Source organism: Meles meles, chromosome 8 (assembly GCF_922984935.1).
Source record: "Meles meles chromosome 8, mMelMel3.1 paternal haplotype, whole genome shotgun sequence".
Taxonomy (NCBI): Eukaryota; Metazoa; Chordata; class Mammalia; order Carnivora; family Mustelidae; genus Meles; species Meles meles.
Genome location: NC_060073.1, coordinates 36361029 through 36376753, shown reverse-complemented (window position 1 = coordinate 36376753; position 15725 = coordinate 36361029). Strand labels below are relative to the sequence as shown.

General features: G+C 37.9%; 1 protein-coding gene across 1 annotated transcript in view; it reads right to left on the bottom strand.

Annotated features, from left to right (window-relative positions):
• Positions 1 to 2823: 2823 nt before the first annotated feature.
• Positions 2824 to 15725, bottom strand: part of LGR4 (leucine rich repeat containing G protein-coupled receptor 4) — a 105034-nt gene continuing 92132 nt past the window's right edge. Inside the window, exons 11-18 of the mRNA XM_046014760.1 lie at positions 15170 to 15241; positions 14060 to 14125; positions 13018 to 13089; positions 11255 to 11326; positions 10834 to 10959; positions 9663 to 9778; positions 9327 to 9410; positions 2824 to 5852 (exon numbers count right to left, since the gene is read on the bottom strand). Of these exons, the coding sequence (XP_045870716.1) occupies positions 4576 to 5852; positions 9327 to 9410; positions 9663 to 9778; positions 10834 to 10959; positions 11255 to 11326; positions 13018 to 13089; positions 14060 to 14125; positions 15170 to 15241 (1885 nt within the window). The 3' untranslated portion in view covers positions 2824 to 4575. The remainder of the gene's footprint in view (positions 5853 to 9326; positions 9411 to 9662; positions 9779 to 10833; positions 10960 to 11254; positions 11327 to 13017; positions 13090 to 14059; positions 14126 to 15169; positions 15242 to 15725) is intronic.

Genomic DNA, 15725 nt, shown 5'->3' with positions numbered 1-15725 from the left:
CGCTGAGCAGAGAGCCGGATGTGGGGCTGGATCCCAGGACCCTGAGATCATGCCCTGAGCCGAAGGCAGAGGGTTAACCCACTGAGCCACCCTGGTGCCCCAAAGAAAATTGGATTTAACTGAGTAATAAAATTAATCAAAACATAAAAGTGGCTTAGTAGTTTACATTCTCTACCCCAATTATTCAATTTTAGCATATCTGGTTAAAACCATTTATGAGAACCTCCTTAGAATCAGTAACAGCATCAAAAGGCCTAGGGCCACTTCAGGGCTTCAGAGGAGGTAAATTTAAGCTATTCCCAAAAGACATAATCTGACATACCTGAAGCAAAATAGGAAAAAGCACAAGTCTTAGTTTAAAAAAAAAAAAAAAAAGTGACCTGGATTTGAATCAGTGATTTTTTCTTACTTGGTTTCCTTAAACAAGCTGTTTGGCTTTTGTAAATCCTAACTTATTCCTTCGTAACATAGGGAAATAACCTACCTCCCAGTCATATTATCTCATTAATAATAAAGTTTCTGGCATAGGACCTGACAGAAAAATGGTAAATGATAAATTGTGTCATTTAAACTCCCAAACTTTCCCACTTTAGCCTCTTGGTATAGGAAGCTAAAATGTCATATACTTCTCGGCCTCCTCAAAATGTTTTATGAAACAAATTGTGTCTTTTCCTTGATGCTTCAGAATCCTGATAATAATGACCAACTACTGCATTATGCCATAGCAACACTGGAAATAATGAAGCAAAGAGATGCCTGGTATGGGTGCTGCTACGTGAACATAAATGAGTCCTGTGGTCTCCCTAGTGTCTTGTCATTGCTGAGAGTGAGAAGCCATAATCAAGTTTGGTAGACTTTTTTAAGATTTTTTTTTTTTTTAATTTGAGAGAGAAAGCAGGGGAGGGGAAGGGTGGGGGGAGAAGCAGACTCCCCACTGAGCAGGGAGCCAGACAGTGGGACCCCATCCCAGGACCCTGAGATGGTGACCTGAGCCGAGGGCAGACACTTAACCAACGGAGCCACCCAGGCACCCCTCAAGTTTGGTAGAATTACACATAAAAGTGTGTAAATAAGTTCAAAAGAAGGCCTCTCCCCTTGAGTTTTTGGGTGTTAACTTAATAACTTCTTACTACTCATTTATTTTCACTTTCATGATATATATTCTAGATAACTTTTTTTTTTTTCTGGCTTTGTAACCTTGTTATAAGAGTAACTTTTGCTTAAAAATCCCTGTCTGACTTTGTTACAAAAATAACACCATTACCACTTAGCCTTGTAGCAATATATTAGGCAACTTTAAAAATTTATCCCTGGACATATTGAAATATTTACAAATGAAGTGTCTTAGATTCACTTCAAAGTAATCCAAGGGGCAGGTATCCCTGGATGGCGCAATTGATTTGGCTTCAACTCTTGGTTTTGGCTCAGGCCATGGTGTCAAAGTCGTGGGATTTTGGACTTGGCATTGGGCTTCCCGCTCAGCACAGAGTCTGCTTAAAATTCTCTCTACAATAAATAAATCTTAAGTATATAATACTAATCCAAAGGGCAGATGGATTAGAGGGAGTTAGTAAATAGGTGAATGGGGTGGAGATGAAACAAGATTCACCGTGTGCTGTTGGTAATTGGCACATTTGGGTGATGGGTACCTGGGCTGAAGGCTGAAGGGATGGGAGGAATAATTACACTATTCCACTTTTTGTTGTGGTAATTCTAGACATATACTTAAGTTTAAAACAAATGAACAAAACCAAACAACTAGGTCTCAAGTTAAGAGGAACTGGGTGCTGGTTTGGTTTCTAATTTGTTGTGTGTGTCCTAGGTATTCACTTGAATTTCAAGCCCTCTATTTTCTCATCTGTAAAATGAGGGCTTCATGATGGTGAATATTTATATCTAAACATTTCGGCAACTGACTACATTTGGTATCATGCAGGAATTTAAATCATTTGCTTTTATTTATTTAAGCAATCTCTACATTAAACACAGGGCTAGAACTTTATAACCCTGAGATCAAGAGTTGCATGTTCCATCAACTAAACCAGCCAGGCACCCCAATCATTTGCCTTTTTTTTTTTTTTTTTTTAAAGATCTTATTTCTAAGTAATCTCTTCATCCAATGTAGGGCTCAAACTCATGATCCTGAGATCGAGTCACAAGCACCAGCTACTGAGTCAATTAGGCACCCCACCACCACCACCAATCATTTGCATTTAAATAAAGATCTAATTCATGGTGTTCTCTTAAATTTCACAATTTTTTTCCCATGAGTATGGTTCAGACTTAAGATAGAATAAAATCTTACTTCTAAATATCAGCAGTGTTCTTCGAACATTTCTTCTAATACTCTTCACTTAAACGGGATGAGACCAGAGAGGGAGACAAACCATAAGAGACTCTTAATCTCAGGAAACAAATTGAGGATTGCTAGAGGGGAGGGGGTGGAAGCCGTGGCTGGGTGATGGACATTGGGAAGGGTATGTGCTATGGTGAGTGCTGTGAATTGTTAAGACTGATGAATCACAGACCTGTACCCCTGAAACAAATACATTCTATGTTTTAAAAAAATAGTTTAATTTGCCTACTTTAACATTAAGCAAATTCATTAATATACCTAGTTACAAATTAAGGCAAAATAGATTGCTAGATTTCTAGAACTTTAATAATTCAAAACACAGCTTACAATGGTGTATCTCCCACTAGAAATAAATGTGGTAAATGCATGATTTACCACCTCTTTTAGATACCTACTATTCTATATTTTAAATGAATGCAAAGTTTTCAGTGACTTGAATTTTGGAGAAAAAAAAACTTTTAGCTACATATTTTTACCAAGTTATGATTTAATATTTATCAGATGTGTAAATATACAAACATGATAGCAACTTTAAAAACTTGTGAATAGTTGGCCCTACAAAATTACAACACACTGTAAATAAATCCCTCCCGCATTTTATACAAACTACATGATTTTGATATACAAAGATTCTGTTTTTATTACACTGACAATGTACAACCAAGACTATTTACAATGCAAAAAAGTATATAAACCACAATTTAACATTCTGCTACTGGCAGCCACTATAGTTTAGGAGGTAGCTTTAATTAAACGAAATGAACAGAAGCCACATTTCCCAACTTGTGTTCTAAAAATAATTTACATAAGATAAAAATTCATTATATGCACAGTATATACAGTTTAATTATTAAACTGCAATCTAGCTTAATGTTTTTTAGTATATCCTGAATAACTAATATGGCAGTGGGTTTGCTATTGATTTAGCATATTGTTCAAAAAACACACTGAACATTTATAACTTTAAGACTCCACATAGTGACATGTCAAAAGTCCATAGATAAGAATCAAGTAAAATTTTTAATTGTTAAAGACATAGGCCTAAGCTTTATTCCTTTTTCTTTTTCTTTGACAACAAATTTGTTTTGTCTCACAAGAACAGAATTTCTGAACTGTTGCATAGGCTCTTTTGTGTTTAAATCACAGTAAGGGGGAAATGTATCGAAGCTACCAGATAACAGCAAAGGTTTAGGAGAATCCGGCTCACTAAGAAACCATGATAAGTGCTTTTTGTCAATAATTACTCCCAATTTCTTCCACCTTGACACAATAATTTACCAGTTTATCTTCTGTATAATTCAAACTATCTGTAGATAACATACCAACAAAATTGGGAAATGTTGGTACAGCCAATGTTATTAAAGAACTGTTTATGAATGAGAACATTCCATGGAGCCATCAAATCCCTCAGATGCTTTTCAAACCCCGTATTAGTTAGTAGTTTATCCAAATCTACCAAACCCACACAACAATTAGTCCTTTACTTCTTCCTAGTGTGGTCACAAGACATTGAGGAAAAAAATCACTGTGACTGCACCAAAGAGATGCATAATGTCTGAAAACAAATGTTCAGCTATTCTTTTAAAATCTAACAGTTGTTAATATTGTTTTAAAAACATCTTCAGGTTTTAGATTAATAAGTCACTTAAAATTTATGATGCTATTATGTCAAAGATGGGACCCAAAAATGCAATTGGGTGATAATGCCTACTCTTCTACTCTCACAGTTCTACCTGGGAGACAATCCCTTTTTTGGCCCTGAAGTAAGTTGTCCTGAGATTAATGATGCAACATTAGGTAAAATTAGCAAGACTGTTTCTTAGTTACATAAAATCACATTTTCAAATATTCTTAAAAAAATATTAACAGCTGTTCTTCATCTTGTGCTTAATTCCGAAACAGGTTTAAATTTGCTTCTTACAGATCAGGAAAACCTAACGTTATATTGCTATGATATACATAAAATCTTTTTCAAGTTAAAAATTTGTTCCAAATAGACCACACATTGCTTGGACGTTGCATTTTTCATCGATTGACAGTTTAGGCACTTGTTCTCTGAAAATGTCTGGTTTAAGAAATAAACTGCCACCTTCTCCTCCTTCTAAGTGACACACCAGGCAGTGATCACAGAAGTGCTTCCCAGATGAAAGAGCAGACTAGGGCTCAGTCTATAAATGCTGTGATTTTGGTTGACGGGGGAAAGTTACAAACACGTCAATTCAGTCTTTAACTCTTGGTAGATTGTAAGCATAGCGCACCAAAGGGAATCCTCGACTCTGATAGAAGCAGGCTCGTCCGCAGGCCTGCACCTGGTCAGAGCTGTCGGAGACAAAGGAATCTTCTTCATCTGCATAATCAGAGTGGGCTGATTGTGTGCCACAGTCGGACCAATAGCTGTCTGGTCTTTGGCAAGAACCCACTGCCAATGCAGGACAGCTGTGTGATTTTATTAAGTGTTTGCATGACACTGGCTTTGTCAAAAGAAAGGATTCACAGCAGTCACACACAGTCAGGTTACCCTGCAAATGTGAGTACATGCCACAGTCATAGAAGAAATCCTGTTCTACACAGCCGGCTTGGCTACTGATGGAAACTGAAACCGATCCGCTTTTCTTGGTAATGTGTCGCTTCAGTAACTTCCAGTCTTCTTTAAACTTTGGGTTGAAGAAAACATATAGGACCGGATTCAGGCATGCGGGCAATGGGAAAAATATCAGAGTAACAGACTTCATTATTTCAGGGCTGATGGAGATTGCAGTGATCAGTGGCGCAAATGAGAAAAATGCAACAGGGCAGAAAAAGATGCAGTTGGTGAAGATGAGCCACGCGACATGCTTTATCATGCTAGAATGCGAGTTCTCTGAAAGGTCCTCTTTTTCCAAGTTGCAGTAAAGTTTGGTGTAGATAATGGCCATTAATAAGAATGCTAATGAGTTTAATAGCACTAGGGTTACAGTAAATCCTAACGATGGTGTTTCTCCTGTGGGGAATGGCAAACAAAGGGGTGATGCAGAATATTCCCCTCTATGGAAAAGCGGAAAACAGCCTGCCACTGCGGCTCCCAGAAAAGCAAAAAGGGCAGCAATCCGAAACTGTTTGAGATGATCGCTTTTCCCATTTTTCATTATATCTTTTGCAGATAAGCTTCTTTCGACAGCTGCCAACATTAATAAAAATATGGCACTTTCTGAGGAGAAAATAGCAAGAAACCCAGCTATTCTGCACCCATTGCCAATCTCCCACCAAATGCCAAATTCAGCAAATCTGCCCCAGGACACAGCATCCAGAAAAGTTAAGATGCCGGTATAAGCTCCCATGAATAAGTTGGATACAGAAATCAGGCCTATGAACAATTTGGAGGAAGGCAGCAGTGAACAAGACGCGAATGTTGTTAAAATGACAAGCAGGTTGAAAAACAATGCAACCAAGAAAATGAACCACACAGTAAGACGGATCATCCAACTTCCCAGTAAATATTCGCAGGGCTTAAAAGCACCTAAAACAAGAGAGAGAAATAAAAGGCAATTTAGAAAACACCCTATTCTCATATGCTATGGAGCTGGAGAATAGCTAAAGAAGGTTAATCTAGAATAATTAAATCTGGTACCAAAATTGAATTGAACCAAATTGAAAAGATTTCTATTTCTTAGCTATTTTAGACATTGGACTAGGCTATTTTATTTTATTTTATTTTTTTAATTTTATTTATTTATTTATTTATTTTGACAGATAGAGATTACAAGTAGGCAGAGAGGCAGGCAGAGAGAGAGAGAGAGGAGTAAGCAGGCTCCCAGCCAAGCAGAGAGCCCGATGCGGGGCTCGATCCCAGGACCCTGGGATCATGACCTGAGCCGAAGGCAGAGGCTTTAACCCGCTGAGCCACCCAGGCGCCCCTGGACTAGGCTATTTTAAAAAAACACACTTCAATTTCTTTTATTAAATATCTGGTAAACCCAAACAGTGATATATATATATATATAGATAGATAGATAGACATAGATACAGTATATATATATATATATATAAATTAAGTACAGTGTCTCATACATAAGAGTACTTGATATACTGAAGGCTCGGAATGAGATAAACTATGGTTTTAATTTAGGTTTCATGACTTGCCGTTCCTTGAGAAAGCAGCTTAAACCCATATAAATTTCATTTTCTTGCCTGTGGATATTAATGCCTATTTCATAGCATGGTGTAGCTTAAATAAAATTATATACATGAGGTACCTAAGCAGGTTACTAGGTACATAGCTGGCCTTCAATAAATATAAGGTCCTTATCTTCCTCTTTCCTAGTCCTAATACAGCTTTTGAAAATTATATATGTACATGCATGCATGTATACATCTATTTTTTTAAATGCTACCATTCGCTCATGACAGCCTTATTTTATTTTTTTTAAGATTTTATTTATTTGACAGAGAGAGTGAGATCACAAGTAGGTGGAGAGGCAGGCAGAGAGAGGGGAGAAGCAGGCTCCCAGCTAAGCAGAGAGCCCGATACGGGGCTCGATCCCAGGACCCTGAGATCATGACCCGAGCCGAAGGCAGAGGCTTAACCCACTGAGCCACCCAGGTGCCCCTATACATCTATTTTTTTCCCACATTATGGCTTTTAAGGGCAACCTGATGAAGAAGGCTAAGACAGGTATAATTATACCCACTTTTCATCTAGAGAAACTGAGATGTCAAAGTGTTCGATTGACCTGACAAAGGTTATTCAATAAGATAGTGAAGGGAAAGCAAAACCACATGGATGTTAAATACATACAAAGCTATATCCAATAAAACCCTGTGAAACTTACACTAGGATTGCAACAACTAATTTAGTAACTAAATTGTATGTTCTAATAAGGGGCTTTGACAGGCTAGTTATGTCACAAATGACAACTATTTTATTTTAAAATTAGTAAAGAAAAATAAAATGCTGTTTATAGAGCACAAGAAAACTATGTTATTACAGTTGGCTAAAACACACGTTATGATTTATCCTTCTGAACTGTCATGAAGTTTGATACATCCCATAAAGCATTTTAAATCACTGAGGTATTTGTAGACCTAACAAGTCATCTCTGCAACATTTATGTTTTATAATATCCCAAATATCACAAGAAGTTTAAAAAAAAATTTTAATTAAGTAATTGACTATTTTCATTACCCCCGCTCAGGGAGTGTTAAGAGAAAGCTTTCATGTTTATCTCTGTATCTGAACTCATGCTCCTTTCAAGGAAGAGGGAGTAGTAGCTCATCTGACCTGAGAGAACAGTTCACCCTTTGGGAAGTGTTTGGTAGCTGGAGGTACTTTCCCTCAAAATCCTGGGAAGGAGGCTCCACCCAGCCTCCTCCAGTTTTAACAGAAGGACTCCACTCTCCACTACTTCCTGCTTCTGAGTGAACACCTGGGTGTCTGTGTGTTACTACAACTGAGTGGGGAGGCAGGTCTACAGTATATCTCTTCTGCAGCCTGGGGAGAGGAGCTCAGACCAACCACCAACGTTCCTCCTGGCTGATTAAGGTTTAAATTCAGTGTGGAGGACATAGAATCCCTGCCGGTTCCAGTCTAGTCTCCCCTTTAATAAAGCTGTTCCCTTCTCATTGGGTTGTCAGTTCCTTAGGTCATCCTCCAGCACAAGGACCCCAGGAAGGGCAGTGAGCAAGCTGAACCCCCTTACCTTCCAGTGATTTATTTGGAAACTAGACAACATACATTGCTTAAGGTGAAATGATTCTTTGCCAATTCCATTCACTCACCTGGTCACTTGAGCTCATTCTCTACATGGGCACTGTACTAAGGAGTAAAAGAATATAAACATAGCCCCTTAAAAAGCTCATGATTGGGGCACATGGGTGGCTCAGTCTGTTAAGCGTCTGCCTTTAGCTCCGGTCATGATTCCGGGGTCCTGGGATTGAGCCCCATGATGGGCTCCCTGCTTAGTAGGGAGTCTGCTTCTCCTTCTCCCTCTGGCTCAGCCTGCACCCCTACAGCTTGTGCTTTCTCTCTCAAATGAATAAATACATCTTTAAGAAAACAAGGGGGGGTGCACCTGGGTGGCTCAGGCAGTTAAGCAGTTGTCTTTTGGCTCAGGTCATGATCTCAGAGTCCTGAGACTGAGCCCCACATCAGGCTCCCTCCTCAGTGGGGAGTTGGCTTCTCCTTCTGCCTCTGCTTCTCCCCATTTGTGCTTTCTCACTCATTCTCTAATAAATAAAATCTTTTTTAAAAAATCTACTTCAGGGGCGCCTGGGTGGCACAGTGGGTTAAAGCCTTTGCCTTTCGTTCAGGTCATGATCCCAGGGTCCTGGGATCGAGCCCCACATTGGGCTCTCTGCTCGGTGGGGAGCCTGCTTCCTTCTCTTTCTCTGCCTGCCTCTCTGCCTACTTGTGATCTCTTGTCTGTCAAATAAATAAATAAAATCTTTAAAAAAAAAAAATCTACTTCATAGCACAGAAGTTAGCCAATTATTTTTTCTTTTACAGTAAAATTCCAAATCCAAATTCATCTTAGATCAAGTCTAATCCAACATTACGTCAGAACAAAATATGTGGTCTCATTTTAGTAACTTTCCCAAGTCTACTAAAGTTCAATGAAATAAAGTACAATGAAAAGGAGAAGGAAGGTTCAATTAAAAAAAGGAGGGGGGACACTAAAAATCTTTGCAGATCAGTAACTTCTAGAACTAGTCCTAGAGTTAATGAAGCCCTCAATTTTGCCTCTCAATTTTGAATGCACATAACTGTCTGGGGAGCTGGTTAACACTGATACTGAGTCAATGAGTCTGGGACTGAGATTCTGTAAGAGATGAGTACAGTGTGTGTACACAGACCACACTTTGAGGCATAAGGCCTTATGACATCATCTAGTCCCGCTCCTGTTACCAAAAAAAGCACATTTCCCCACACATTTTAGATATATTTGCCTAATGTTCATTTAAAGCAAGAAACTACAGCAAAATGTGTTGGGCATACCTGTGGAGGGTGTACAGTGGATAATTATTTGACTATGTTCTTCATTCTCCACACTGCTCGTGACACCTGCTGCATCAGTGGGACCTGAATATATAACATAAACTCTGTTTAATTTAAGCTTTGTCCAGTTGAAAAGAACCATACTTTTCTGCAATCTTCTCTCTCATACATGATGTAAATTCAGCTGGCATGAGGCTTCATAACAAAGATGCCAGTAACACAGAAAATGCCATTTTCTCACATATTTCATATTTATCCTTCACAAATGATTACAATAACAGAGACTTGAATTAATGCCATAAAGAGCATTCTATTTTTAGAAGTATATGCACTTGCCTTTATCCTTTGCCACACTGTGGTCTTGGAGGCTGGTATCTTCCGTGTTTGAATGTGCATACGAGTCACAACCCCAAAATGCACAGCACTGATAAGCATATGGTACTGATAAAGACCTGGAAAAAATGGTAAAATCTACATTGAATAACAACTTCACAGATATGCTTTTGTTTTGTAAAAAGTACTTCAATCTTTAAGAGCCCCAGAGTCAGCAAGATCTGACTGTCACATGCTTTAAAAGCTGGTCATTAGTCTCTCTGAGCCTCCGTTTCCTCATTGGTGAAAGGAACTCTCCTATCAGATGTCACCATGACTTTCTCTTTTCATATAAGATATGCTTTTAAAAACTCAATTTAAAACAAACCATATTTAAAATTTAGCAGTAATACTGCAATTTAAAGTGAAGTTTAATCAGACCCCTTTTATACATGAATTAACCATGCCTAATTTATCATATGATACTGGCAGTTTGATTTAAAAATCAATGTCCCTGGGGCACCTGGGTGGCTCAGTGGGTTAAGCCGCTGCCTTCGGCTCAGGTCATGATCTCAGGGTCCTGGGATCGAGTTCTGCATCGGGCTCTCTACTCAGCAGGGGGCCTGCTTCCCTCTCTCTCTCTGCCTGCCTCTCTGCCTGCTTGTGATCTCTTTCTGTCAAGTAAATAAATAAAATCTTTAAGAAAAAAAAAAAATCAATGTCCCAAATCCTTTGTGACTTTATACCACTAAATGAATGTACTTTGTTCACATAACTGTAGTAAACATATTTATTCTCTTCTTCCATGGTACTATCCCCAACGCTATCTCTATGGTATCATGTCTTTATCAAATACTTTTTAAACGTATTAGAGCACTGTGCCAATTTTCTGTAGGTTCACACTTACAGGACTCCTGCCACATTGTTAATGACAAATCTGCTATATGAAAAACCAGTCTGATGAACAGCTATGTTCTCTCTCTGGCAGTCTCAAGGACTCTAATTCATGTTCTCAAAAACTACAGAATAATGCGCATGTTCTATTTTTTACCAAATTTGTGAGGACTGAAGAGAAAATACTCTTAAATTATAACCTCCCAGAGAATCTGGGAATGACAACAAAAAAACTAGCATACTCTATAATTTAGAGGGCCACCACAACTTCAACAAAAAAGAAAAATAAGTAAAAACACACCTGAGATTAACAAAATCCTTTGCTGCTAAGGCTTCTTTCAGCTTGAAGTTGCCAACAAGTTTCAGTTGATTTAGCCCATTCAGGCCTTCCGTAGGAAATGAAGTTAATTCATTGAAACTTATATCTCTGAAATATGAATGAGACTTCAAATTAACTCCTAGGATACAAGTTCACAAAAACATCCATACATGTGTAAACATCACAAATATTAAAGTTGTACAAGGAAGTTAAGGTGTAGTAAAACAATAGATCTGGAATGCTTCTTGCCATCTAAGAAGCCATTTCAATATGAATGCAGCTTAGCATTTACACAAGGGAACAAGTGAACAGAAAAATATTTCCATAGGACAATGCTAAAACACAAGTTTCTGTAGATGGTTCATTTCTTTCAAGATATTACTGCATAAAATCATCAACTTACAGGTTAGTTATTGACCCAAGCTTGGCAAAAGCTCTGTTGTGAATTTCATGGATCAGGTTTCTACTCAGATCTCTGCAATTACAAGAGTAGCATTGTTAATCTTTTCAAATAAATTCAAATTGCAGTTACTTTGACCACACTATGGAATCTGAGGTAGTCACAGTATCCCTGATAAGATAACAAATCTTATTAATCTTGACCAACAACTTCATGTTTATGTTGAAACCCTTCCCTTCACAAAAATCTATTTCTTGGAATGGGTTCCATGGAGCAGTAATTCTAGTTGGCATCTGTTTCAGAACAGTTGTGAATTTTCTCCACCTTATCCTTCTGGTACCAGTTCAAAAATATAAATGATATGATATAACCTTTGGTACTATTAAGTAGGTGAGGAAAAACTCAGCTCCTGACAAAGCTGAAAATAAAAACATGTTTCATAGTATTTGCTTTCTCAAAGGTCAGTGATAAGGCCCTGAGGGAAGACAAATAATCAATAAGTAAACAAGAGCATTCCAGAAGGCTTCAGATATCATTCTTTTCCGAGCAGGAAATAAAAATCCCATCAACACCAAAGCTGTACTATATTCAGAAACACACCCTGAGAAATTCTGATCTTGCAGATTTAATAAAAACGGAGAAATAATCTGCAACCACCCTTAAACGGAGCATTAATGGAAATTTAAAGGCTGGATAAATTCATTCCATTACCCATCTCCCGGATCACAGGACAACTGGACAAATTTGGTTCCAAATCATGAAAAGGCCAGCTTTTCATTGTTGTAGCTTATCAGTGCTCTAGAAGTGATGGCAGCTAGGAGCCAGTCCCCTTCCTCGCTACTGCCCAGACCCTGCACAGTAAGCCTGTCAGGCACAGGGAAAGATTCCAACCTCCAAAAAAATATTTTCCAGTAGAAAACATTTTCAGTGTCTTACTGGGGATCTACTGGAAGACAGGATTCAATATATGTAATTTCACTTCACCTTCAATTTTTTAAATTTGCTGTGTATTTTAAAAGTGGTCACTATTTTAGCATATTGTGTTTTCTGCACTAAAGTTCTGTGAAGGTGGGGACAAGGCCTGTTTTAGCCACCTCTCTATCCCCAAGTGCTTAAGTGAATATTTGGCACAAATACACACTCAAATGCAAATACATTTTTTCTAATGAGTGCTTCTGCTGCACATTAGCTATATTTGTGACAATACATACCACAGCATGAGGTTCAGCACATTTTTTTCTGTAGAGGGCCAGATAGTAAATATTCTCACCTCTAGGTCATATGGTCTCTACTCCCCACTACTCAACTCTGCCATAATATGGTGAAAGCAGCTTTAGACGACACTTATTCAAAAGGGCATGGTTGTGTTCTAGTAAAACCGAATTTACAAAAATCGAGGCAGGTTGGACCTGGCCCATAGGCTATAATTTGCCTAACCCTGCCCTAATGGATAGGCAAACCTCATTAGCATGACAAAAAAACAAGCTCCTTCTCGCAGGTTATATGTGTTATGCTTTTTCACTTACTAACATATAATATCATAAATGAGCTAAGGTAAAGGGTAAAAAATACTAACTAAAAAGCTAAAGTTAAAAAAAAATACTGAGAGTGGAGTATTGATAAAGGACCATGTGGTAAAACTGGAACAGTATTTACACGTCATAAATTGTATCTTTAAATATATCTGTCATGGGAATTATAATGATATATTAATTTGTAACTGGACAAAAGCTGTATTTGTTTCTAATAATCAGAGAGAAACTTACAGAATCCTCAGAGATATCAGGCCTTGAAAAGTACCTTCTTTTATTTGGTGGATCTGATTACGTTGCAAAGAACTAAAAAAGAGAAGAAGAAGAAGAAGAAGGAGGAGGAGAAGGAAGAGGAAGGGTGATGAAAGAAAAAAGAAAAAAAAGAAAATTATTTTCAATTTTGAAAGATAACATTTCTTCAACTTTTTCTAAGTTTAAATACTCATTCATAAGTAACAATGATTGATCTTGCTGAAAGTAAAAAGAACTCCCATTTCCTCCTCTGTAACGTCACAGAGTTAGATTAATTGGTATTCCCCTCCCAAATTATACTGGGAATTAATGTATACTATCTAAACTCCTTAACAACCTCACTTAGAAGAGCAGGAAGACAATATGGTAAAAAGGATCCAGGGGTGCCTGGGTGGCTCAGTGGGTTAAAGCCTCTGCCTTCAGCTCAGGTCCTGATCCCAGGGTCCTGGGATCGAGCCCCGCATTGGTGGGCTCCCTGCTCAGCGGGGAGCCTGCTTTCTCCTCTCTCTCTGCCTGCCTCTCTGACTACTTGTGATCTCTGTCTATCAAATAAATAAATAAAATCTAAAAAAAAAAAAAAAAGAAAGAAAAGGATCCAGGACAACATAACCATACCAAGTATTGCAGGAAGAAGGCTAGAGGAAGACAGGGATCAGAAACAGGAGAATTAACGCCTTCCTCTCCCTTCTCCCAACCAACTGCCACCAGAGCTTATAGATACACAGTAAGTATCCATGTTTGATTTCGCTCAATAGCCAGGAACAGTTTTTGTTTGTTTGCTTTTTGTATACATAGGCTTCCCCCTATAACGTCTCCCAGAATGCCTGATAAATACCTAAGAAATGCTAGTTGCATGACCATAGCTAGTACAATTTGACATTCATTCACAGGAATACCTGATTATACACTCTGTTTACTTACTACTTCTAATTTTTTAAATATTAAAGCCATTATTTAAAACAGGACATGTTCAGTGAATCAACAATAAACCACAGGAAAAAGAGTAAGCTGAAGACCAACTTACATTTCTTCCAGAGCATGGCAACCATTAAAGCTTGGAAGGTCTTTTATATTGTTGTAAGACAAGTCCCTTAAAGCAACAAAAATTAACAAATTAATTTCTATGTTATCAGAACACTAAGTTAAAAGGAGCTATACTGAGAAGTATTGAAAGCAGCTCCAAGATCTATAATAGAGAGCTGAAGAAAACAACTATTTTTTTCTAAGACTTGTAAGCTTCTAGAATACCTCAGTGATATAGTAGGCTTATGATTTGCAAATTTCAAGTATATAATATCGAATATAGACAATATAAAATATATTAAAAACATGAAGCATATAAAGTTAAATATACAAAAATATGGAAAATATATAAAATTATGTGTAAGTGGTAGAGTTTTTAAATATTTTTATAATATCATAAACAATTTCTCTGTTATTTAATTATAAAGCTGTGAGGGGTGGTATGCATAGCTCACATTTTCAAAAAAGTTGTATTAAATCATGTACAGGGACTCAATAACTCTCAGTTAATTCCACTGCAGTGTTTCCTCAGTAGTGATCACTGTGCTTGATACTCCACAACATTTAATGGCTTGCTTCATCAATCAGTCACTTATTTTGTTACTATCTCTCTCCACTGAATACTTATTAACAGCTTAGAAACTGAACTGTTTGTTCTTGTGACATTTTTACACCCTTTATTTACTTTTAATTTCCAGATAGTTTAAAGTTTTTGGAAAGCTCCGTGCTTAGCTGGTTCCTGACCCAAGAAAGATTTGGGCTCTGCTTAGGTTATGGATGAAAGAAAAAGACATGGAAAGCTGACACTCCTGGGGCTTCTAGGATAAGGACAAGGGAGTCCAGTCAGGAAAAATACCAAGGAAGAGCCTACTCTGGTTTTACTTTTTTCAAAGCAGAAGTCCTAAGATGTGTGACATATATATCACCCTAAAGCCAAATTGAAATAAATGTTACCTACCCTGGGGTCACCCTGCTCATTTCCATAAAGGGAACAAGTAAGACACAATTCTACCCTAAAATCAGCTAATGTAAATAGCTTATCAAAAATAAAACAATACATGTGAAGCACATAAAAGAAAAAGTATGAGAAGGGAAGAGGGACCCAACTCACAAAGTCCGAAGCATCTTTTGTTCTTGGCACAAGTTACTGGATATGCTGCTTATCTTTGTGCCTGTCAAGGTCCTGTGGAAAAACATAGTTCATCTAAGAAATGTTTCAAGTTGAGAGGGTAAATAAAATGCTATTCTCACATAGAAAAAGAAACAGATATTTGCCTATGAACTAAAGCCTGCGTATTCCGCTGCCTACTTACTCCCTAAAGTCAGGTATGTGGGGAAGTGGATTAAGCCTCCATTATGGATTTCATTTTCATAGTAAGGCAGAAAAGCCTTACTATATTGTTAATACTGCCCAGACAATGAGGTTGATTTCTCATGTGGACGAACAGAAAAATACTAATCCACAGCCACAGCCTGACTACAATCATGTGTAATACCACCTCATACCCAAAACGTGGGAAGCCAGCTTAGCATCCTGCATTCCAAACCCAGCCAACCTAACTCACCATTCTGCAATGTTCTCTTCCTCCCTCCCTCTCCATGTTCCTATCTGTAGTCAACACCAATTCCTGTGCTTTCTTCCGTTGTGGTGTGTCCAGCATCTGATT